The sequence below is a fragment of the Sorex fumeus genome, unplaced genomic scaffold (assembly GCF_029834395.1).
Source record: "Sorex fumeus unplaced genomic scaffold, SorFum_2.1 ptg000047l, whole genome shotgun sequence".
Taxonomy (NCBI): domain Eukaryota; kingdom Metazoa; phylum Chordata; class Mammalia; order Eulipotyphla; family Soricidae; genus Sorex; species Sorex fumeus.
In genome coordinates, this window is record NW_026606104.1 from 50,415,431 (window position 1) to 50,441,655 (window position 26,225).

Below are 26,225 nucleotides of genomic sequence, written 5' to 3' on the forward strand. Positions count from 1 at the left end.
ACAAAGAATAACCCAAAAAACTTCTTGGGGCACATGGAAGCTGTGGTCCCTATAACCTATACTATCTCCCTATCCTAAATCTGCATTAAATCAATCAATCAATCAATCAATTAATTTGGGGGGCCCATATCTGGTGATGCTCAGTGGTTATTCCTGGCTCTGCACTTCTGGCCGTGCTCGGGAGACCTTCTGGGGTGCTGGAGATCCAACTTAGGTCTGCCGCATGCAAGGCAAGCGCCCTATCCACTATCCCATCTTCCAGCCCATAAGCAATGAATAGTTTGGAGGTCATGCCCTGTGGTGCTCAGGGGCTACTCTTGGCTTGGTATTCAGCAGTCACACTTCTGGCAGTGCTCTAGGAATTGAACTAGAGCGTCCTATATGCAAAGCACACACCCCTAGAGCTATCTTTTGGCCCTGACAATTGCATCTTGAATACTTTATTTTAAAGATTCCCCAAAGGACACTCAGTTTGCAAGTTACTGGTTTAATAAACAGACAGAAAGAAGGAGGAGCTCTTTCCTACGATTACCCATATTTTTGTAATTTTCTAGCTTGTTAGCACTCTTGTCAGATGGGGACCAGACAGGCTAGGATTCAGCCATCTAAATTATTTACTTAACAATTATTTATTGCATGCCTTCAAATGTACCAGGCATAAGAAAGTAAACATACTGACTTGAAATTTATCAGAAGGGAAAGGGAAAACTAGTTTGAAGGTAATGTCATAAGAATTATATGAAGAGGGGCTGGACCAATAGCACAGTGGGTAGGGTGTTTGCCTTGCACACGGCCGACCTGGGTTCAATTCTCAGCATCCCATATGGTCCCTTGAGCACCGCCAGGGGTAATTCCTGAGCACAGAGCTAGGAGTAGCCCCTGTGCATCGCAGGGTGTGACCCAAAAAGCAAAAAAAAAAATTATATGAAGAATTATGTAAATGGTCCACAATCATTCACTCTGGACCCCGAGCAGTGGAAGTAAAAATCTTGAATAAAACATGAGTTGGTTACCTATGTGCGTGTATGTTATGAAATTGAAGTTGCCAATCAGATTTGCTGGTCAAATATAGGGACACAGAGAATCATTTCTTGCCCATTACCAGTGGAAGGGCTGGAGCGATAGCACAGCGGGTAGGGCGTTCGCCTTACAAGCGGCCAACATGGCCGACCCGAGTTCGATTCCTCCGCCCCTCTCGGAGAGCCCGGCAAGCTGCCAAGAGTATTGGATATGCCAGACACAGTAACAACAAAGTCTCCAATGGAGACGTTACTGGGCCCGCTCGAGCAAATCGACGATCAACGGGAGGGCCTTTACCTTTTACCTTTTACCAGTGGAAAAGTCACATAACTAGCTTTTTTTTCTTTTAAGTACCCAGACTCCTCACATTTATTTATTTATTTTGACTTTTTGGGTCACACCTGGCGATGCTCAGGGGTAACTCCTGTCTGCACTCGGGAATTACTCCTGGAGGTGCTCTGAATGCCAGGGATCAAACCCAGGTTGGCTGTGTGCAAGGCAGATGCCTTACCTGCTGTCTTAATCGCTCTAGCCCCACATCACCAGCTTTTATCCTGCTAGGCAGGGATGCATTTCTAAATATCTAGAAAATGCAGGTTTTGTAGGATCCTGGTTTTGAGCTTTTGCAATTCTGGAGAACTCTTTTAAAAAGAACACAAAGTTAGGGACACAGAGAGAAAGTAAAGCACTTACCTTTAATGAATCGATCCCAGTTGATCATATCACAGATGATACTCTGAATAGCACCAGGAGTGATCCCTCGGCACAGAGCCAGAAGTAAGCCCTGAGCACTGCTGGGTATATAAAAAAACAAAGAAAGCAACTATAACAAAAAATACCCACCAAACTTATAAGTAAATATCTGGGGTGATAGCTCAAAGGATTTGAGCACATGTCTTGTGGATGGAGGTCCCAACACCATCTGCCCTGCACAGATATCCCTGGCAGTGTGGCCCTTAATCAAGACAGATTAAGGCCTGGAATTCAAAGCCCTCTTTTCTGAGATCTTTTATTCCAGAAATGCTTACACAAAAATGTTTGCTCTCAGGTTGTAACTTCCACCTCTAACTGGGACCACAGCGAGAGGCCCTGAAACTTAAGTGTCATTAGATCACTTGATCACTTGACTTCCCGTTAATAGTCGATTTGCTCGAGCAGGCGCCAGTAACATCTCCATTTGTCCCTGTCACGTGCTAGTATAGCCCCATGGCGACCGCTGGACTAGAGCTGTCACTGAATGGATTCCATGGGATGTCAAAAGACCACTTGGCTGCCCACCTACCAGATGGTCAGACTTCTTCATCAAGATCATGAACGATCGGTTTGAGGCTCTTCATGTTCCTAGAGCGAACAGACGCCATTGGGCTACACTAGCATGTGACAGGGACAAATGGAGACGTTACTGGCGCCCGCTCAAGCAAATCGACTATTAACGGGAAGTCAAATGATCAAGTGATTTACCTCTCCTACTTCCTCTTTTTGCAATCAGTAATTTATTATTATTTTTTGGGGGGGGAGGAGCGGGTCCCGGGGCTGAGATCTCCAAGCCTACTCGGGTCGGGGCTGAGCATCCTCCACCCAGATCCTCCGAATTCCAGTAGGCGGGGGTCACACCCACCAACTGGCCCCCTGGCGCCGTGTAATCCCATCAACGGCCAAGACTCAGAGACTATAAAAACCAGCTCCTGGAACCTTTTATGACACCTTTTTTTATTATACTGGAATCTTTTTATGACATCTTATTGTCTCATTCCTACTTTGGACAAACTGGCAGGCTACCGAATGTAACCTGCCCACACGGCAGAGTCTGGCAAACTTCCCGTGGCGTACCCAATATGCCAAATACCAGTAACAATGATGGGTCTCATTCTCCTAAAGAGCCTCGAATATGGCACTTTCTTAAAAATCTCAGGGCTAGGATGAAGGAGACGTTACTGGGGTCTGCTCGAGGCAATCGACAAATAACAGGATGGTCGTGATTCATGATTCGTGGGGGGAGAGCTACACTTGTTTCTGTGTTCAGGTCCCATGCATGGAGGTACTGAAGGAACCATATGTGATGCTGGGATTTTGAACCATTGTCACAGCCACAGGGGGATGAAAGGCAAGTGTCTTAACCTCTATACCCAGTTATTTGGTATCTCTGGCCCAGTATTTCTTTTTTCTTTATTTTTATTATTATTATTATTATTATTATTTTTGCTTTTTGGGTCACACCCAGCGATGCACAGGGGTTGCTCCTGGCTCATGCACTCAGAAATTACTCCTGGCAGTGCTTGGGGGACCATATGGGATGCTGGGAATTGAACCAGGCTTGGCCGCGTGCAAAGCAAACACCCTACCCGCTGTGCTATGGCTCCAGCCCCTCTGGCCCAGTTTTTGCAGTATTAGTATTCCAAATGTATTTATCATAAGCATAGGCTCCAGACCTTTGAGTCATCTCCCCAGACTGAAAAATCTCCTTTATCTTTAAATTAAATTTAAAGTTGATTTATTTTGTGGGCTAGAGTGATAGCACAGCAGAAGGGCGTTTGCCTTGCACGCAGCCAACATGGCCGACCCAAGTTCGATTCCTCCGCCCCTCTCGGAGAGCCTAGCAAGCTACCGAGAGTATCTTGCCCGCACTGCAGAGCCTGGCAAGCTCCCCGTGACGTATTCGATATGCCAAACACAGTAACAACAAAATCTCCAATGGAGACATTACTGGGCCCGCTCGAGCAAATCGATGATCAAAGGGAGGGCCTTATTTTGTGGGGTGCTTTGGACCACTGCTAGTGGTTCTCAGGGGCTACTTACTCAAACCTTTGTGCTAGGGGACCATGTAGTGCCAGGGATTGAACCTGGGTGTTGTGATGGTTGCATATTGGTTGTGGAACTCTCAAACACTTGGCTGTAGGGCACAGAGACAGCACACTTCCTGTGGCCTGGGTATCAGTGAGTGCCCTGGGTATGTGGGCAGTGCTGGTGATTGCACTCACGGCCTCATATATTTAAAACAAGCACGCAAGGGAGCCGGAGAAATAGTACAGCAGGTAGGGCATTTGCCTTGCATGGGTTCGATCCCCAGAATCTATATGGTCCACCAATCACTGCCAGGAGTAATTCCTGAGTGCAAAGCCAGGAGTAACCCCTGAGCATCGCTGGGTGTGACCCAAAAAAGAAAATAAATAAATAAATAAAATGAGGACTCAAGGGCTGGAGAGATAGCACAGTAGATAGGTCGCTTGCCTTGCACACTGCCTAACTAGGTTTGCTCCCTGGCACCCGTGTGGTCCCCTGAGCATTGCTAGGAATGAATGACTGAGCACAGAGCCAGAAACAAGCCCTGAGCACAGTCAGGGGTGCCTCCCCTCTAAATGGGCATTCTAGCACTGAACTCTATCCCCAAGCCTTTGGAAATTTATCTTAGTAAGTGTAAACTCAAAAGAAGACAGCAGCAGCAGCAGCAGTAGCTCTATCTCGCCCGCTGCCTGCCTTCAGTGGTCTCACGCTGCTTCCCCCACCCGGGGAGGTCGATGGCAATGGGCCGGGGAAGGAAGGAATGAGGGCCAGGCTGGCTGGTCTTAGTTGCAGTTTATTCCAATCCTTTCTCCATTCATTCCTGTCTCTCTCCTCTACCTCCCCCTCCCCCATGCTACTTTCTCCTTCTCCGTCCCCCTTCATCCTCCTTCTGACTCTGGAATCTGGATACTGATCCCCTTTCTTCTCCTCTGGAGTCTCGATTCTGATCCCCCAGCCCTCTCTTACAGTACAGTTAAATCCCAAAGCATGAGGGGTAGGGGTAACAATTACACATAGGTATGGTCACAACCAATAGGGGTAAAGTTCTTTCCCTTGGGAAAAGCCACTTCTCAGACAGATACTCTCTCAGCAGGACGACCCACCCTAGAGGGGAATCCCCTGGGTATGTTTCTCCTCTCCTTGTCCAACAAACATATAAACATACATAATATAAATCATTTTGTATGGATACAGTAAGAAATACCTTAAACGTATAGAATTGCTCTCCTAGGGTCATCTCAATCTCAGACTATAGTGCTCAGGCCAGATAGTCTTTTCTATCCCTAGCAGGGTCCTAGTCTTGTCATTACCTTTGGATCATGACAGCATTTGTCTATGATCAAACTCTTAATTTATAGTTAAGAATCATGGCACTTTGTCCTGGCCCATTTCGATGCCAGGGTAGCTCACCGCTTGCCCTGGGTCCATTCAGTCCCTCGTCGGGACCCTGCTTTTGGGGTGCTAGGAACCAAGAGAAACTGAAGCTTACGTCGAGAAAGCAGATGCCCGAGAGTGAATAATATTCAGAGCCAATTAAATCCTATGTTACAAAGCATAATGTTAACGGTCTTCTTGTATCTATACAAAAGGGGCATTGCTTTAATGTAAACTATTCATAAGACATAAGGAGAGGAGAAAGGCAATATTAACTTACAATACAATTTCAGTATCCTAGAAGGATCTGACCTTACAAATTAACAGAGTCTGATTAGGGGGAAAAGCTGATAAACCGGTTGGGGAAGAGAGTGTAGAGAAGTGGTTACAGATAAACGAAGGAATGGGAGTGACTCAGGAGCACTGTGATGGGTGTAACCTGATAAACCTAAGCTCCTCTGGCAAGGGAGAAAGGACAAAGCAATGTTATCTTACAAATAAGCTTGAATTGATACAAGTTTTGCCTTATTTTTAAAGTTTTGAATAAGATCATTTTCATATTTTGCTAATGTCTTTCTTTTCCTTTTTTTCTTCCTTCCTTCTTTCCTTCCTTTCTCCCTTCCCTTCCTTCCTTCCTTCCTTCCTTCCTTCCTTCCTTCCTTCCTTCTTCCTTCTCTCCCTCCCCTACTTCTCTCTCTCTCTCTCTCTCTCTCTCTCTCTCTCTCTCTCTCTCTTTCTTTCTTTTGGGTAACTTCTGCCTGGGTCCCTGTCTTTGTTTTCGGGCCACACCTGGCAGAACTCAGGGCTTACTCCTGGCTCTGCTGTTAGGAATCACTCCTGGAGGGCTCAGATGAACGCATACCAGGAATCAAATCAGGTAGACCTGTGCAAGGCAAGTGCCTTACACACTGCACTATTGTTCTGGCTCCACACTACATTCATTCATTTTTGTTTTGTTTTGGACCCACATCCAGAGGTGCTCAGGGGCTACTCCTGTCTCAGTGCTCATTTTTCATTTCCTGTCAATACCCAGGGGAACATGCATGCAAAACAGGTGTTCCAAGTCTTTGAGCTATCTCTTTGTTCCTTCATTGCATTCTCTTTCTTTTTGGAGGAGGTTGGCAGCATATCTGACAGTGCTCAGGGCTTACTCCTGGCTCTGTTTTCAGGAATCATTCCTGGTGGGGCTTGGGGTGCCAGGGATTGGCTATGAGCAAGGCAAGCGCCTACTCACTGTGCTATCATTCCAGCCCCCTTCATTGCATTCTTTTTTTGTCTGGTTTGTTTTGTTTTAGAGCCACAGCCAGCAATTCTCAGGGATTTCTCCTGGCTCTGCACTCAGGATGGTACTCAGGGGACCATATGGGGTGTTGAGGATTGAACTTGGGTTGGCTGTGTGTAAAGCAAGCACTCGACCTATTTATCTCTCCAGCCTCTCATTGTATTTTATACCATCGCACAAACACATAATATAAATGTTTTTGACGAAGCAATAAAAATTATTAAGTCTAATTTTGTTAAATATCAGTTGAGTAAATATCTTCTTAATATCCTATGTGACAAAGTTGGATGACGGCACGAAGGACAGCCACTGCATATCAATGTGTGAAATTTATTTCCAGGAAATGTACTTGGATTGTTTGAATTGGGAACAGATCTAGTTCTTTATTTCCGTGGAACACCAGTTTTGCATGAAAGAATGATTGACAGACTGTGGTTATTGAAACTTGGTTATTTGGCAAATCATATATCAAAATTGTTTAAAATAAAGCTATAACTTCATGGAATACACTTGGCAGTATATGATGCCAATAATAAAATTCAAGCTTCCACATACAGTTAGAATTTTAGAAAACTTATGCTTGCAGTCATGACCTTGAGAGCTTTGCAATTCTTGAAGACTTTTCTGATTAGAGTGGTGGTGACATTAATGTATTAGATTTTTGATATTTATTTATTTATTTATTTGTTGGCTTTTTGGGGTCACACCCGGCAATACTCAGGGCTGACTCCTGCCTCTGCACTCAGGAATCACTCCTGGTGGTGCTCGGGGAACCATATGGGATGTTGGGAATCGAACCTGGGTCGGCTGCATGCAAGGCAAACACCCTATCCACTGTACTATTGCTCCAGCTCCGATTTTTGATAATTTTTAACAAATTGTTTCAGAATTTGAAAGATCAGCATAATACAGTGAGTCAGTAATTTCTAAAGGATTAATGTATGGTATAAAATTATTCATGGTAGAACAGTTATTTAAGATACAGGAATCAATAGTTCAACAGTTTTTTTTTAAATAACAGAATACAGAGTTCATTGATATTTTTTCAGCTTCCACATTAAAACCAATCTTTATGGGTCTTCAGAGAGAGTATAAGCGGTAAAGAGCTTGCCTTGCGTGGCGTCAATGCTGATTCAAACCTCTAGGATTGTATATGGTCCCTTGAGCACTGCCAGTTGTTACTCCTGAGCACAGAGACAGGGACAATCCCTGAGCACCATGGGGTGTGCCCCCCCCCGCCAAAAAAAAGAAAATACACACAAAAAAACCTAAGGGCTGGAGATTTAGCTCAGTAGTTTGATTCCTGGCACTAAAACAATAAAAACACAAACAAATCTTCAAGAAATAACAGTCCATAATTATTGGTGTAATACCAAAAAGGAATAGCCACATCCAAAAAGGCTTTTTAAATCCTTCTCCCTTTTCCAAGAATATATCAGCGTGATGCCAGATTTTCTTCTTAGGTTTCAACCAAGTATTCCACACACTACAATAGATGAAATGTGGACGCTATGAAAATCCAGCTGTTTTCAATTAAGTCAGACATGAAAAAGGCTTGAAAAATGTAAAACATTCCACTTTTCTCAGAAATTTGTGTAGGGGGAAGGCAGTGCCGGGAATTGAACCCATGGTCTCACACATGTGAGCTATGTTACCAGTCAACTACATTCCTGACCCCATTATAGATTCCTGAATTTTTGTTTTTGTTTTTGAATCACACCTCACAGTGCTCAGTGCTCAAAAGCAACTCCCAGTACTGTGCTCAGAAATTGTTCCCTGTACTAAAGGTGCCATATTCAGTGGTGGGGACTGGACCTAGGACTTAAGCACTGAACCTATTGGGTTATCTCTCCAGCCTGTAATATTTTTGCTTAATATCTGTCAATATTTATTTATTTTGTTTTGTTCTTGTGTTTTTGATCATACCCAGTGTTGATCAGGGTTTATTCCTGACTCTGCACTCAGGAATTACTCCTGGAGGTGCTTGGGAATCATATGGGATGCTGGAGATCAAACCTGGTTCAGCCGTGTGCAAGAAAAATGCCCTACTGGTTATAATATGCTCCAATCTCTTAATATTTATCAATATTTAATACACACATACATTACCTGGAAATTTCACTTATGTGAACTATATGACGAATATAAGTACATTTAGTTTGGGGACCATACTTGGCAGTGCTCAGGAACTGTTCCCGGCTCTCTGCTTAGGAGTGACCCCTGACAGTGCTCAGAGGACCAGGTGTGGTGGCACATATTCGAACCAGGGTCAGCTGAAAGTAATGCAAGTTCCTTATCTGCTGTACTGTCCCTTTGGTCCCATACCTTTCAAAAAACAATAGTAATTGTGGGTATGGTCAATTGTACCTGTGGAGCAAGTGCATCAGCAGCCTGATGGTGCCTTCAGGCTTCCTGACACCCCAAAATTGCCGCTGTGCCTTTGGCCATACCCCAAAACTTGGGACCAAGTTTACATTAAACAGCCAAAAGTTAGTTAAGTGGGAGCCACGCCCACAAACCACCTCTGACTCATTTATTGGCCTTATTTCAGAGACCCATAGATAAATCTCAAAAGAAATTAAAAAAACACAGTTCATCTCGGACCCACGCATGGCTGAACAGACTGGGGTAAACCAGAATAGGGCAGGTTGGCCTATGCCTGCAAAAGCAGAGCCCCCAGCAGCCGCTTGCTTCCGCAATCCAAAATCGCCGCCATACCCCCAGCCTGACTCCACTGTCTCAAGACGAACCTCACCAAGGTATAATCTGCTGAAAATTCGGGTATGCGGGTTTTATGACTGAAATCTCCAGGCTTTCATGGAGCTGAGGTGGGCTACCTCCTCCCACTTCCCAATACACATGGAAGCATTGGCAGTCACCCTCACAAAACAACTCCAGCACCACCCTGTAAACTCTTATTACTGGCCTTGCTTCACAGACGCATAAATAAATCTCAAAAGAGATCAAAAGTCAGAGACACAGCGAGTCCCAGAAGATACCACAGAGCCGGAGATCTCTCTGGGCCCCATACCGAGCCAATTTCACCAGGGCACCCCAGATGGAGCAGGTTCACTCTCCCTGCTTACTCCAGATGGAAACCAGGTGACCAAGAGCTTCCATAAGCAAGGATCCACAAGCACAGTATGCGGGTTCCAGGACTAAATTTCCACGCTGCATGGCGGCCGAGGTTCCAGGTTGTCCCTCCCTGGTTCCCTGCCCACTCATTGTCCTGGCTGTCACACTCACAATGTGCCTCCAGGCGCCATCTTAGCACACCAACAGCCCTGATCCAGAGACACACGATTGAATCCCCAAATGGATTAGTGCCCTACAGAAATGTCTCTGGAACTCAACGATCTATAATCTAGGATTCCAGAAGCACACGGCCAAGGCACCCATGATATTCAAAATGAGCAAGGGACAATAAATGATCTAGTATCTGCCCCTGGCAGGCAGGCTTGACGATGGTGCGAAAATTTGAGCAAAACATAATGCCCAAAAGTAGAGAGAGAATATTGGGGAAATTGTCTGCCATGAAGGCAGGGTGAGGACTGTGATGGGAGCGGAATATACTGGGGACACTGGTGGTGGAAACTGTGCACTGGTGGAGGGTTAGATGTTTGATCATTGTACAGCTGAATGTCGAACATGAAAGCTTTGTAACTGTATTTCATGATGATTCATTCAAAAAAAAAAGTAATGTGGAGTTTATGCCCAATTCAATCAGCTTAATCAATCGCTGTCACCGTCATTTTGTTGTTCATCGATTTCCTCGAGCAGGCACCAGTAACGTCTCCTTCGTCCTAGCCCTGAGATTTTAGAAAGTGCCACATTCGAGGCTCTTTCAGGGTCAGAAGAATGAGACCCATCATTGTTACTGGTTTTTGGCATATTGAATACACCACAGGGAGTTTGCCAGATTCTGCCATGTGGGAAGGATACTTTTGGTAGTCTGCCAGGTTCTCCAGAGTAAGAACTAGATAATAAGATGTTGCCTGGCGTGAATGCAGCCACAGGCTTCTGGAAAGTGGGTTTTATAGTCTCTGGTTCTTGGCCATTGATTGGATTACAAGGCGCCAGGGGCAGTTGGCGGGTGTAACACCTACCTACTGGAAGATAGGAGATCTGGGTGGAGGAGGCCCTAGTCCCAATCCGAGGAGGTTTGGAGATCTGCGCCCCAGGTTGTGCACACTTGGGTTCCTCTGCCGGTTCCTTCATGCGTGAGGCTCACTCAACCCAACCTCCTCCCAGGGGCCCACCCACCTACCGGAAGAGAACAGCACAGAGCCTCCTGCCTCAGTGCCTGGCTGTCCTCACTGAGGCCCCTTGGAGGAGGATGGGTTGAGTTTCCCTCCCCACCCCGAGCAGAGCCCCAGCAGCTGAAGACCTCCAGTTCCAGCCACAGCCATGCTTAAGACCACTCTCCACACGTTCAGACGAGCCTCACGCATGAAGGAACCGGCAGAGGAACCCAGGTGTGCGGGACCCAGGGTGTAGATCTCCACGCCTGCTCGAATTGGGATTGGGCCTCCTCCACCCAGATCCTCCATCTTCCAATAGGTAGGTGTTACACCCACCAAATGCCCCCGGCATCCGTGTAATCCCATCAACAGTCAAGACCCAGAGACTATAACACCCAATGTCTGAATAAATAGCAGTACTTCTACATTTAAAAAAAAATAATAAGGGGCTGGAATGACAGCACAGCGGGTAGGGCGTTTGCCTTGCACGCGGCCGACCCAGGTTCGATCCCCAGTATCCCATATGGTCCCCTGGGCACCACCAGGAGTCATTCCTGAGTGCACAGCCAGGAGTAACCCCTGAGCATCACCAGGTGTGACCCAAAAAGCAAATAATAATAATAATAATAGTAATGCTCTAGGCTCAATGGTAAAACTCTTGATTAGTGTATATGAGGACCATTTCTGCCTGCAGAATTGCTGGGTATAACCCTGGTGACCCCCACTATCTTCACCCCACCATCTCAAGACTAATTCCAGACAGAACCATCAGGTCGGCATTGCCTGACAAAGTATTGTTGAGAGTGGGCCTCAAGTGTGAAAACACTGAGGAGGTCCTTGTGAAGAAAAATAATAGTGCTGGGACTGCAGAGATAGTAAAGTGATAAGGCACTTTCCTTGCATACTATCAACCTGGGTTTGATCTCCAGCACTGCTTATGGTCCCTTGAGCACTGCCAGGAGTGATCCCTGAGCATAGTAGATCCAGGAGTAATCCCTGAGAAAAGCTGGTTCTGGCATATAAACCAAAGGAAATGAACAAACAAAAAATGAAAAGGAGACTTACTTTTCCACTCTATAACCCTTCATATCTCTTAAATTTTTCATGTCTTTTACTTTTACTCCACGAGCTAATCATGAATAAATAATAAATAGCTAACAAGAATAAAATAATAAATAAATAATAAATAGTTGGAAAAATAGCTCCAACAAGAGTTGATGAGGGTTTTACTTATGGCCGATAAAGACAAATGCAATTGTCAGGACCAGAACCACAGTACATTGGGTCTGGCATTAGCCTTGCATATGATTGACCTGGGTCCAATTCCCAGCACCCCAGGTAGTTCCCCAAGCTCAGGAGTGATCTCTGAGCTCGGTGCCAGGAGTAAGTCCTGAGCAATGCTAGTGTAGACCCAAAACAAAAGAACAAAATAAAAAGCCAGAGACAGATAGGATAAACATTGCAATAGTGTAATTGGTTGGCTTTGATATTTGACTTGGGTTTTGAAAGTGTGGGTGGTAATGGAACGAAAGGGAAAGACAAAGAGAAATTAAAGATGATTTGATTTCCTGCACAGAGTGGCTAACAGTTCCAAAACCCTGAAAGAAACAAAACGAGGAACAGTTTTTGGGTGGTGAAGGAGAGAAATGAGCACTTATGGGTTCAGAGATATTAATGCTCTGATCATTAATGGCAGATGCTACATAGTTAGATGCTAATCTCTTTATAGAAAACAAAACCAAAACTAGAACCATACGAATCACGAATCACGATCACAATCACGCCCATCCTGTTATTCGTCAATTGCCTCGAGCAGGCCCCAGTAACATCTCTTTCATCCTAGCCCTGAGATTTTTAAGAAAGTGCCATATTCGAGGCTCTTTAGGAGAATGAGACCCATCATTGTTACTGGTATTTGGCATATTGGGTATGCCATGGGAAGTTTGCCAGACTCTGCTGTGTGGGCAGGTTACATTCGGTAGCTTGACAGTTTGTCCAAAGTAGGAATGAGATAATAAGATGTCATAATAAGATGTCAAATGCGGCTGTGCGGTTCCAGTCGCTGGTTTTTATTGTCTCTGAGTCTTGGCCGTTGATGGGATTACAGGCGCCAGGGGGCCAGTTGGTGGGTGTGACCCCCGCCTACTAGAATTCGGAGGATCTGGGTGGAGGATGCTCAGCCCTGATCCGAGTAGGCTTGGAGATCTCAGCCCTGGGAACCTGCTTGCCTTCGTTCCTCTGCCAGTACCTTCATGTGTGCGGAGAGTGGTCTCAGCATGGTGGTGGCTGGTCCTGGAGGTCTTTGGCTGCCAGAGCCCTGGTCGGGGTAGGGAGGAAAGTTCATACAGGTAGGAATTATTTGACAGGTGAGGGACTGGGATTCAAATCAGGATGGGTTTCTCTCCTTCCTCTGACAAGGTCTGCACTCATCTCCTGAGTTACCGCTTTTCCCCCTTTTAATAAAATTTCTTTATTTCAAAAAAGAAAACGGTTTAAAAGTTGTTAAGAATCTTTTTTTTTTCCTGATTTTTGGGTCACACCCAGTGATACTCAGGGGTTACTCCTGGCTCTGCACTCAGGAATTACTCCTGGCGGTGCTTGGGGGCCCAAAAAGTTGTCAAGAATCTTGCATAATAATATTGTCAAGATGACAGTCTTGCCCAAAGTACTATACAGATTCAATGAAGTCCCTATAAAAACCATGACATTTTGGGGGCTGGAGCAATAGCACAGCAGGTAGAGCATTTGCCTTGTATGCTGCCGACCCAGGTTCGATTCTAGCATCCCATATGGTCCCCTGAGCACCGCCATGGGTAATTCCTGAGTGCAGAGCCAGGAGTAAACCCTGTGCATTGCTGGGTATGACAAAAAAAAAAAAGACTTTTTTAAAGACAGATGAAATGCTGTTGAATTTTATATGGAGTAATAAAAGCTCCAGAATAGCCAAAGCAATTCTAGGGGAAAAGAAGATGGGAAGCTTCTCCTTCCCCAATTAAATTAAAACATAAAATTATAATAGTCAAAACAGTGTGGTACTAGAATAAGAGCAGACTCTCAAATCAATGGGATAGAACTGAGAGTTCAGATCCTCAGCTATATAATCAGCTAATATTTGACAAAGGAGCTAAAAATATTAAGGAAATACTTAGCAAATGGTATTGGGAAAACTGGTCAATCACATGTTAAAAAATGAACACAGACCCCTTTTTAATACCATGCTCAAAGTCAAATCAAAATTAATTACACGGCAAGCTACCGAGAGTATTCGATATGCCAGACACAGTAACAACAAAGTCTCCAATGGAGACGTTACTGGGCCCGCTCGAGCAAATCGACGATCAACGGGAGGGCCTTTTTACCTTTAGAGAGATAGTACAATAGCTGAAGTGCTAATCTTGCATGTGTCTCAATCCCTGGCAGCACATATGATACCCCAAGCCCTCCAGGAGTGATCCCTGAGTACAGAGCCAGGAATAAAACCTGAACCTGCCAGATGTGGCCAAAAACAAACAACAGCAACACAAAGTATAATAAAGACCTCGACATCAGACCTGAATCCATAAATTATACTGAGGAAAACATGGGTACAACACTTCTTTTTTTTTTTTGCTTTTTGGGTCACACCCGGCGGTGCTCAGGGGTTACTCCTGGCTCATGCACTCAGGAATTACTCCTGGTGGTGCTCGGGGGACCACATGGGATGCTGGGAATCGAACCTGGGTCAGCCATGTTAGTTGCGTGCAAGACAAACCCCCTACCTGCTGTGCTATCGCTCCAGCCCCAAGGTACAACACTTCTTGACATGAATCTAGAAGCTTTGTTTTGTTTTGTTTTATTTTATGGATCACATTCAGCGAAGCTCAGGGTTACTCCTGGTGGTGCTTGGGGGACCATATGGGTGCTGGGGGATTGAACTCGGGTCGGCCGCATGCAAAGAAAACACCCTACCCTCTGTACTATCACTCTGGCCCAAATCTAGAGGCTTTTTCAGTGATGCACTGTTATTGGCCAAGCAAATGGCAGCAAAGACAAACAAAAGGGACTACATCAAACTAAGAAGCTTCTGCTCTGCAAAAGAAACAGATCAGAATTTAAAAAAAAAACCCACCCCACACACTGGGAGAAAATATTTGCCCACCACTCATCTGACAAAGGGTTAGTATCTAAGACATGAAAAGTTTACAGGAAAAAAAAAAGCCAAGCAAACAGCTATCCAAAAATGAGGGGAAAAGATGAACAGAAACCAGAAACTTTCCCAAAGAAGACACATAGATGGCCAAAAAAGTATGTTTCAAATGCTCTACATCATTTATCACCAGGGAAATGCAAATCAAAACAACAATGAGATATCATCTCAAACGAGTGATATTGGCACACATCACAAAGAACAAAAACAACCAATGTTGGTGTGTATGTGGGAAACCCTCATCTCTGCTGATGATCCCTGGTTTAATCTTTTCAGAAAACAATATGGATGGACACTTCCCCAAAACTAGGAACTGAGCTTCCATAGGACCCATCAATTCCCTTGGGCATCACCCCAAGGGCCCAAGAGCTCTATTCAGAAAAGACATTTGCATTCCTACTAAAGACTGAGAACTGGTCTTTGGTCAGAAGCATACCACTGAAGGGTTTGGGGGAATTGATGGCAGGGGTCAAAACTGGGACAGTGGTGGAGGAGAGCTGACACTCTGGTGGAGGTTGTAGTTTGAAATTTTTCTAGGCATAAAATCCTGCTATTTTGAATACTGTAAATCACAGTGCCTAAAAACAAACAAAAAGTATCTTGCTTAAGGATGAACAATTCTTAGGTAACAGAAGTGAAACTTGAATGAAAGCTACAAAGAACTCTCCCCTTTGCTCTATTTATACCAGGTGCCCGCTTATACCCAATGCCCACAGGCAGAATAGGCTGCAGCACTGCACTGTGGCACTGTCCTCCCGTTCATCGATTTACTCGAGCGGGCCCAGTAACATCTCCATTGTGAGACTTGCTACTGTGTTTGACAAATGCCCTACCCGCTGTGCTATTGTTCCAGCCCGGGCAGAATAGACTAAGAAAGGAAAAGGATTCGGATTTATTTATTTGGTTTTTGGGCCACACCTAGTGGTGTTCTGGAGACTTCCTGGCTCTGTGCTTATGGGGGTTGCTCTTGTGGTGCTGGGTGTGATACTGTCCGGCAGTATCCCGTGACTGGATACACAGAGCCAATTCTGATGCAGTCTGTGACCGATGGTGGAGGACTATACCCTGATGGCGCTGTGGACAATTTTATTCAGGATCGAAAGTGATTAGATAAGGGCAAACAGAATGTAATACATGCAGGACGAGGATAGGTGGTAAGTGGGAAATGAAAGGTTAGATCAATGATTACATGGGGAAGTTTGGTATAAACAGAAAAAAATTTACTTATCTACATTCCATCACTATTGCCAATCAATTATTTGTCTAGATTCCATTACTACCAATCAACTATTTGTCCAGATTCCATAGGTGTCAACATCCCACGTTTCAAACCTGGCCACCCATGATTTCTAATCATTAATCTAGCTGGGAAATGTCAGCCTCCCACCCCCACCCCCACCCCCACCCCAAACCCCCAACTTCACTCTATCACCCCTGTCTGTGTTCTGGAAGCATTCCTGCATCCAGTTGGTTTCAGAGCTTTGCTAGCAGGAACTCCAGCACTGGGGGACCATGAGAGGCTTGTGATGAAACCAAGTCTCCTAACTACAAATCACTCTCCAGCCCTAGGATTTGGATCTGACTTGGATTCAAATGCTACCTCTGTTGTATGACTGACATTGAGCAGTTACTTCACCTTTTTATAAATCTTACTTTCATCCTCAGTATCCAGTAAAAAGATTTATTTTTATTTTGTTTTGTTGTGGGGGGGTCCACTCATGGTTGTGCTCCTGACTTACTCTGGGCAGGGCTCAGAAGACCCATATGGGGTGTGGGGAATTGAACCCAGTTCAGCTGCTTGCAAGGTAAGCGCCATATACCCTGTACTAGCCTTCCAGCCCCACCAGTAATAAGATTTAAATTAGATGATGCATCCAAAGTCTTTGGAAGACATACACAATTAGAAATAACAGCTCAATGTTCATATTGACTAAACATGATATGAGTGAATTCTGTAGCACTGTAGCACTGTCCTCCCATTGTTCATTGACTTGCTCAAGCAGGCGCAGTAACGTCTCCATTGTGAGACTTGTTACTGTGTTTGGCATATCGAATACGTCACGGGGAGCTTGCCAGGATTTGCGGTGCGGGCAAGATACCCTCGGTAGCTTGCCGGGCTCTCTGAGAGGGGCGGAGGAATCAAGAACCTGGGTCGGCCAGGTTGGCTGTGTGCAAGGCAAACGTCCTACCGCTATGCTATCGCTCCAGCACTCCAGTCAGGTGTGTGCCTTACCCTATACTCCTCTTCAGCCAGTATTTTGTTTTGGAACCACACCAGGCTATGCTCAGAGCTCACTTTTTCTGACTCTGCTCAGGGATCACTCCTGGCTGACTGGGGGCTATCTGGGATGCTGGGGATTGAACCGGGTCAGCTGCATGTGAGTGAATTCAGTAAACTGACAATATGAACTTAATATCTGAAGTTAAAGAAATACAGATTTACCTCACACGATGATTAACATGTCTTATCATGATGGTTTCTGAATAAACTATTTCACTTTCAGCCAATGACTAATTCTTCCCTTAACAACATGTTAAATGTGGGTTCAACAGCCAGAGAAATAGTACAGTGAGTAAGGCCTCGCAAAACCATGACCCTGGTTCAACCGCTGCACGTTTCCTGGAGTTCTACCAGGAGTAAATCCAGAACAACCACTGTTGTAGCCCCAAAATGCAAAAAAAAAAAAAAAAGAAGTGGTAGAGGACTCACCTTAAATGTGAGAGATGCTGGGTTACAATCCCAGGCACCATACACACAAAATTCTAAAAATGTATAATTTTATTGTATTATTTTGTTTTATTTATTAGGGGTTTTAGAAACTTCTTTCTTTTTTCTTTTTTTCTTCCTTCCTTCCTTCCTTTCTTTCTTTCTTTCTTTCTTCTTTTTGGGCAACATCTGGCTTGCTCAGGGGTTACTCAAGAATAACTACGGGCAGAATCAGGAGAATATACAGGATGCTGTGTATCGAATCTGGGTCAGTCACATGCAAGGCAAACGCCCTACCTGCTGTGCTGCCCCTTCAACCCTGTTGTACTATTTTAATACCATGGGTTTAGCCAAAGACACACTCCATTTTTCTTAGTATGACAATTTAGTCAGGAAAATAATACATAGAAGCTTACACTGTTTTTGAGATATTTTATTTTGCCAATGTATGCAAAATGAAAAAAATGATGAGTCCTTTCTGCCCTTCAGTTAGTTGTATGTCAGTTATATGTGTTTCTTTTCCATGATTTCCCTTCCTTTCCCATGATGGTGGTATTTGCCACCTGGCCTTGGTGCTTACAGAGGGAGAATCACACTCTTGATCTTGATGCTAGCAAACCTTCTTCATACCTCTTGGGGTGCTCCAGAGGTGGTACGTTCTGTTATGGTACTGGAGGGTCCCAAAGACAGGACCTTGTCACAAACTGTCTCTGGGGTTTTTTATTTCTGTTTTCCAAAGCATATTTTGTTTTGGGCTGGAGCGATAGCACAGCGGGTAGGGCGTTCGCCTTACAAGCGGCCAACATGGCCGACCCGAGTTCGATTCCTCCGCCCCTCTCGGAGAGCCCGGCAAGCTACCGAGAGTATTCGATATGCCAGACACAGTAACAACAAAGTCTCCAATGGAGACGTTACTGGGCCCGCTCGAGCAAATCGACGATCAACGGGAGGGCCTTTACCTTTACCTTTACCTTATTTTGTTTTGGGCATGCTTTTTTTTTTTTTTTTTAAGGTCCACACCTCGTGGTGCTCAGGAGTATTCAGAGCTTACTCCTGGCTCTGTGTCAGGAATAACTACTGGTAGATTTTGCTTTTTTTTTTTTGTCATATCTGGTGATGCTCAGGGGTTACTTCTGGCTCTGCACTCAGGAATCACTACTAGCAGTGCATGGGTAGAGCATATGGGATGCCAGGGATCGAACCCGGGTCGACCACATACAAGGCAAAAGCCCTACCCACTGTGCTATCACTCTGGCCTCTCCTGGTAGACTTTGGAGACCATATGGGGGTGCCAAGGGTTGAACCTGAGTTGGCTATGTTCAAGGCAAGCACCCTACCCACGGCTGTATTATCTCTCTGGTATCTCCAAAGTGTATCACTTGAGGGGCTGGAGCAATAGCACAGCAGATAGGGCGTTTGCCTTGCATGCAGCGGACCCAGGTTTGATTCCTAGCATCCCATATGGTCCCCAGAGAACTGCCAGGAGTAATTCCTGAGTGCATGAGCCAGGAGTAACCCTGTGCATCACCAGGTGTGACCCAAAAAGAAAAAAATGTGTATCACTTCATCACGTGACATCCCGTTACTCATCAAGTTGCTCGAGTGGGCGCCAGTAATGTCTCCAGTAACGTCCCTGTCGCGTGCTAGTGTAGTGCTAGTCTGCTCATTCTAGGAACACGAAGAGCCTCAAACCGATCATTCAGGCCCTTGACGAAGAAGTCTGAAGATCTCGTAGATGGGCAACCATGCAGTCTTTTGGAATCTAGTCAGTAATAGTTCTAGTCCAGCAGTCATCTCCAAATCTCATTACGTGCCAAGCCGTGGCAAACGAGACAGCGTTTCTGATTCTTGACCATCGACGGAGGTCGGAACTTCAGATTCTTTCTCTCATTTGAGTGAAGCATGATACTCCAAGCATAGCTCTTTTGATTCCTCTTTGGGAGACCCGAATAGCGTTCTCATCCTGTTTTCGTAGGTCCCAGGTCTCTGAGGCATATGTTAATGCAGGAAAAACTGTGGAATCGAAGAGATGTGCCCAGCGCCGGAGGTTCTTCGTCCTCTTAGCTATTTCTTGAAGGCGTTCTTGAAGGCATTCCAAGCCACTCTCTTCCTCCTGCGCAACTCAGGTGCCAGGTCATTCGTCATGTTGACTTCTCGACCTAGGTACACATAACTGTTGCATTTGGAAATGTTCATTTCGTTGAGAGTGAATGGAACGTCAGGAACGAGACCGTTTCTCATAAACATTGTCTTCGTGAGATTCAGCTGTAGTCTGACCTTTCCACACTCATGGTCAAAGTCGGCCAGCATTTGTGCTGCTTGGCTAATGTTTGATGTTATTAGAACAATGTCATCAGCAAAGCGGAGGTGCTGTAGTTGCCAACCATCTATCTTCACTCCCATTCCTTCCCATTCCAGTCGTTGCATGACGTTCTCGAGGGTGGCACTGAAGAGTTTTGGTGAAATGGTATCACCCTGCTGAACCCCTCTCTTGACATGGATGATCACTTCTTTGTTGAATGGTGAGATCCTGGTAGTGAATCCGTAATACAGCTCACGGAGGATCCTGATGTATTGACTTTGAACGCCCTGATTGGCTAGGGCTTCGATGACTGCTTCGGTCTCAACAGAATCAAAGGCCTTCTTTAAATCAATGAGTGTTAGGCAGAGCGACATCTTGAATTCCCAAGAAACCTCAATGAACTTGGTTATCGAGTGGATATGGTTGATCGTGCTGAATCCTTTGCGGAACCCGGCTTGCTTGCTTGGTTGTCCTTCATCTAGTATTCTGCCAATCCTGTTCAGAATGACTCGAGTGAACAGCTTGTAGATGACAGACAATAGGCAGATCGCACGATACTTGCCAATGTCATGGATGTCTCCCTTTTTGTACAGTAGTACAGTCCTGCTGGTTTTCCACTGGGTTGGAACCTTGGATTTAGACAGGTAACGTGTGAAGAGCCAGCCAGCATATTGATGAGTACTGATGGTAGATTCTTCAGGTGTTCAGGTCTGACCTTGTCTGGGCCGGGTGCTGTTCGCTTCTTTACCAACAAAATGGCGTGTCGGATTTTGGAAGGTAAAATGTTGGGAACAACATATCCATCCTGCGGAATTTGGTATGAGGGCAAGTAGAGGTTGCTATCAAAGAGATCCGAGTAGAAGACATGGATAATCTTCTCCATTGCCCTTCTGGAAGATGTGATAGATCCATCAGGATGTCAGAGGGCAGTAATCTTGGTCTTGTAATTGGCGAAGGACAGGCGGACGTTGCGAATCTTTTCTCGGCTTCTGCCGCATCTACCAGCACTGCTGCTCTTCTCTCTTTGAGGTCTTCCTTTATCACTTCTCTGCATTGCTTTGCGAGCTCAGATGTTGGCTTGCGGTTGCCTGAGGCTTGCGCCAAGCCATGTTGGTGAATAAGCTCAAGAGTTTTCGAAGACAGGTGTTTTTTTGTGGCTATCTCTCTCTTGGCATCCCTCGCACAATCATGGAGGTGCTGAACCAGTCAATTGTATTCCTCGTCAATGTTGTCAACAATGGCATCTTCTCATGTTGCCGCAATAGTGCCAAAGAGCTCCCAGCTGGTGGTCATTCTGGGAGTTCTCTTCTTAAACTTTGCAGCACTTTCTCCCCGCTCTGTGAAGTAGAATTTTGCATGAAGGAGACGATGCTCCGATCCCGTTTGAAATTTTGGGACAATGGCGACATCAGTCAGGCAAAACTGTTGATTGAATATGATGTGGTCAATTTCATTGTGGAACCGTCCACCGGGAGACTCCCATGTCCAACGTTTAGATTCAGCCTTCTGGAACTGTGAGTTACCATGGATGGTCTTGGTCAATATGATGAACAGTCTCTCACCCTGTTCATTCTATTCTAGGCCATGGATCCCGATGTGGAGTTCTTCAGCTGATCTTCTCGGTCCCATCTTGGCATTAAAATCACCAACAATGATCTTGTGGAAGGTGTGGTCTTCTTTATAGAACTTCTCCAGCTCCATGTAGAACTTCTCAATTTCTCCCTCCTCATAATTGGATGTTGGTGTGTAGACAACGAAGATAGAAACTGCCAGCAGTGAGCCACATCTATTCAAACTGTATATGTATTAATTTTTCTCTGGAGGCGCTATTATGTGATAAATGTATGTATGTATGTATGTATATGTGCATTTATTGTATGGTACATGCAAAACATTTGCGATTCCATGATTGACAGTTTTAACCTCCAATACATTCAGTATTACAGTTTATTTACAGAAATTATAAGGCTCCAAAATTCGACTGAAGGACAAGAGAGACAATACAAGGGTAAAGGCACTTACCTTGCATCCTGGCAACCATGGCTGGAATCCACCCTGTTTAGCTCCCTGAGCACCACCAGGGGCCACTCCTGAGCACACAGCTGGGAATAGCTCCTGAACACCTCCAGGTGGGGCATGCCTCCCTTCCAGTCACAGTCACAGTCCTCCCATTGTTCATCGATTTGCTCGAGCGGGCACAGTAACGTCTCCATCATGATACTTGTTGTTACTGTGTTTGGCATATCGAATACGTCACGGGTAGCTTGCCAGGCTCTGCCGTGCGGGCAAGATACTCTCGGTAGCTTGCCGGGCTCTCTGAGAGGGGCGGAGGAATCGAACTCGGGTCGGCCATGTTGGCCGCTTGTAAGGCAAACGCCCTACCGCTGTGCTATCGCTCCAGCCCGCCTCCCTTCCAATGATTAAAAAAAATAAATGAATAAATAAAGTTAAGTTGAAAATTGAAGTAAACCCTGAGCACAACTGGGTGTTGCCCCCTATCCCCACTAAAAAAAGAAAAAAAAAAGAAAATTGGTGAAAATAGCCAGTAAAAGAATGCAATTCCTTCCATGTAAAGAACAACTCCTTTGCACGTCTTCCACCAACAACCTTCCTAAAACAAATATTCACCATTTATGAGTTTAATAAACCTAATTAGATCATATTTTATGTTCAAATATATTTAATATTTTAATATGATTGCTCTTTTGTTTTTGTTTATGGGACCACACCTGGTGGTGCTCAGGAACTATTCCTGGCTCTGTGCTCAGAGATCACTCCTAGCAGGGATGGGGGGACCATATGAAATACCAGGGACTGGACACTGACTGACTGTGTGCAAGGCAACTCCAGTCCGAAATAAATCAATTTTAATTGCTTGATTTTCATTGTATGCTTATTAGATGTGGGTTCTTTTTTTGTTCACTAGGTTGGTTTTAGAGCTGCATCCAGAGATGCTAGGGGGTTATTCCTGGATCAGTGCTCAGGAGTCATTCATGGAGTGCTCAATCATGCAGAGCACAGAGACCAACTTGAGTCTCCTGCGTGTAAAGCAAGTTACTCCAACCAATGGAGCTAGATCCCTAGCTTCCTAAGTGTATTTTTTTTACGCTCTAAACTTTTATCATAAAGAACTTACTAATTAACAACCAAAAAAAGATCCATTCACCTGACACTCTTACAAGAGAATCTCACAGAAAATAAATATCGAGGAGCTCTTTCAGTGGGAAAAGAACAAGAGCATTGCTGCAGCTATGAAAGGGACAAAATTCAGTGCAGAGGCCTAGATGCAGCAATTTCCTTTTTCCCTTCCCTCGGCAAGACTTTCCAGAACCAGAAACACGCCACTGCACTCTTGGGAAGGCAGAGATTCCAGAGCTCTTCATCAAGTTCCATCTGCAGCAAGCAACACTATTGATCCCAGTTAGATGTTCTCCTCCTCATAGAACTGTTCCCCTTGCTATCAATATCTTCATAGAGGTCCTTTTTATTCTCTTGTGTTGCATGCAGATAGCCAATATAAGCCACACAGAGTGAGAGAGTTATCAATCCGAAAGCCATTACAGGTTTGTTAGGCTTAATGAAGAGCTCTGGATTCACAGCTCGAAACAAAGTGGTTGTGTGGACTCCTCTGAGGCCTGGGTTTGGAAAGTCTTTCTCTTTGGGTGGTTCCTTTTTAAAGGGTGGTGGTTCCGGTACTGAAGACATCTTGTTGTTTAATGATTTATTACCTGATGCCAGGTCACCTCCGCCTGGTACCGGACCCACTTGGTACCCCTAAGTGTATTTCTTAAATTTTTGTTTTCCTTGATTTACAAGATTGTTAAAGATAGGGCTTTTGATAGATGATGGACTGTTGATAGACACAACATTCTGACACCACACCTTCCACTCCTGAGTTTTTCTCAACCACTGTCTCAGGTCCCCCTCTTTAAATCACACTCTCACCATCTCCCTGCCATGGTAAGACCAGCTCTCAGATTCTGCTGATGTTGGCCATTGATTTTTCCCTTATTTTTATTGCTTCTTCATATTGTTTCTTCATATTACGCATAAGATGCATGATACTCTCCAGTTTGTCTTATATGGCAAATATGAGGATGTTGTGGGGATTTAATAAGATCTCTCTGGTGGTTGGAGTGATAGTACAGAGGATGGGGTGCCTGTTTTGCGAGTGACTGACCCAGGTTCCATCCCCAGCACCCCATAAGGGTCCCAGAGCCCACCAGGAGTAATCCCACAGAGCAGAGCCAGGAGTAAGTTCTTTGCACCACCAGGTATGTCCCTCCCACCCCCCAAAAAAAGGTTTCCCTGGTAGTTTGGGTTTTTTTTTTTTTCAGATGTTGGGTACCAAACCCAGACCTCATGCATGCAAGGTATGCACAGCCAATGAACCATATCCTGGGCTACTTTAGTCAGTTTCAGGAAATTAAAGAAACAATCTTGGATGAGTCTAAGCTAATCAGCTGGACTTGTTAAAAAAAAAAAAGTCTTGGAGATCAGAAACCAGAGAAATTGGAGATCTGAAGCACTAGATATACTAATCTGTTGATCCTGAAGAAGCAAACAGCAAGTTTTGGAAGGACACCTGTTCAGGAAGTGGTAGATAACTTCTCAGAGCTGAGTCTCAGTCATATGACTGGATGGAATTGTGTTTAGCTAATAGTGAGCTTGGAAGAGGCCCCGGAGCCTCTGATGAGATCAAAGTTATCGCTGATTCGAAGGAGCACATGCTTTCCGTGCTGGAGCACCAGGTTCTTTTCCTGGCACCACTGGTCCTCTGAACATGGCCTGGAGTTTTCTACAGCATCAAGTGTGGCACCATAGTACCCCCCCCTCAAAGTTCTGGATGATGTCTTCATTCCAGCTTGATAAGAACTAGGATACAGCTAATCCATGTCCAGTTTTCTACTCACGGAAACTATGAGATAATACAATTGTGTTGTTTTAATTCATTACAGTTCTGATAATTTGTTATGCAGCCACAAAAGTTCTATATAACAAACCATCTCCCAAACTCAGTAATTCAGAGGAATCAACTTTTTTTTTGTTTGCTTTTTGGGTCACACCTGGCAATGCACAGGGGTTATTCCTGGCTCATGCACTCAGGAATTACTCCTGGTAGTGCTCAGGGGACCATATGGGATGCTGGGAATCGAACCTGAGTCGGCCGCATGCAAGGCAAACCACCTACCCGCTGTGTGCTGTGCTATTGCTCCAGCCCCGGAATCAAGTTTTGTTGTTGTTTTTGTTGTTTGTTTTTAGGTCACACCTGGAACTGCTCAGGGGTTACTCCTGGCTCTACACTCAGGAATCACTCCTGGCAGTCTCAGGTGACCACATAGGTTGCTGGGGATTGAAGTTGGGTCAGTCGCCTACAAGGCAAGCACCTTACCTGCTGTACTATCTCTCCATCCCCTATTTTTTTTTAATCCGCTACTTTTTGTTTGTTTGTTTTTGGGCAATGTCTGTTGGTATGGCCACATGCAAGGCAAATCCTACCCCGTACCATCTCTCTGGTGCCTCCTTAAAAAAAAGAAATCTGGTCATTACTTCAAGAGCACCTGGGCAATTTTATTCACCTGGGCAGGGCTAATTTAATTTATTTGAACTTCATAAATCTGTTCTTCATGAACTCATGAACCTGTAAAGTTGGCTAGGGATTGACTACTTCAGAACTGGCTAGCAGATGTTACGTGTATCCATTCCACCTGTAGTCTCCTGTTTTTTTTTTCTTTCTTTTGTTTTCTTTTTGTTTTTCTTTCTTTCCTTTGGTGTTTGGTTTTTAGTCCACACCCACTGTGCTGAGGAGTTACTTCTGGCGTTGAGCTCAGGGATCACTCCTGGCAGTGCTAAGGAGGCCATGTGGGGTGCTGGAATCAAAAGCAGGTCAGCCTCATTCAAAGCAAGTACCATGCCTACCGTTCTACCTTCTGACTCTTGGAGACTGACTTTCTAGCCAGCTGGTATGTATTGTTCTCATGGTAGTGACAAGATTAAACAAGGGAGAAAACATATCATTGTTTTTTCAGTTGTTGCATCAAATTTACTACTATCTCATTTAAGCAAGTCAAATGGGAATGGAAATCAAAATATAGGTCCATATAAAAATTAGACTTAAATATTTATAGCAGCTTTAGAAATAAGAGCTAACAAGTACAAACAGTCCAAATACATGGGTCTGGAGAGTACAATGGGTAGGGTGCCAACCTGAGTTTGATCCCTGGTGCCACATATGTTCTGAGCCCCATCAGGAGCACAGAGCCAGGAGTAAGTTCTGTGCATTGCAGGATGTGACAAAATCCCCAACCCCTAAACAAAAACAAAAACAAAAT

The 26,225-nt window shown here is 44.8% G+C and overlaps 1 protein-coding gene across 1 annotated transcript; it reads right to left on the minus strand.

The window, feature by feature from the left end:
- Positions 1–23,301: 23,301 nt before the first annotated feature.
- On the minus strand, positions 23,302–23,649 carry LOC130031931 (small integral membrane protein 8-like). The gene has a single exon (XM_056123492.1). The coding sequence runs from the start codon at positions 23,596–23,598 to the stop codon at positions 23,302–23,304; it is 297 nt and encodes a 98-aa protein (XP_055979467.1). The 5' UTR covers positions 23,599–23,649.
- Positions 23,650–26,225: the final 2,576 nt, after the last annotated feature.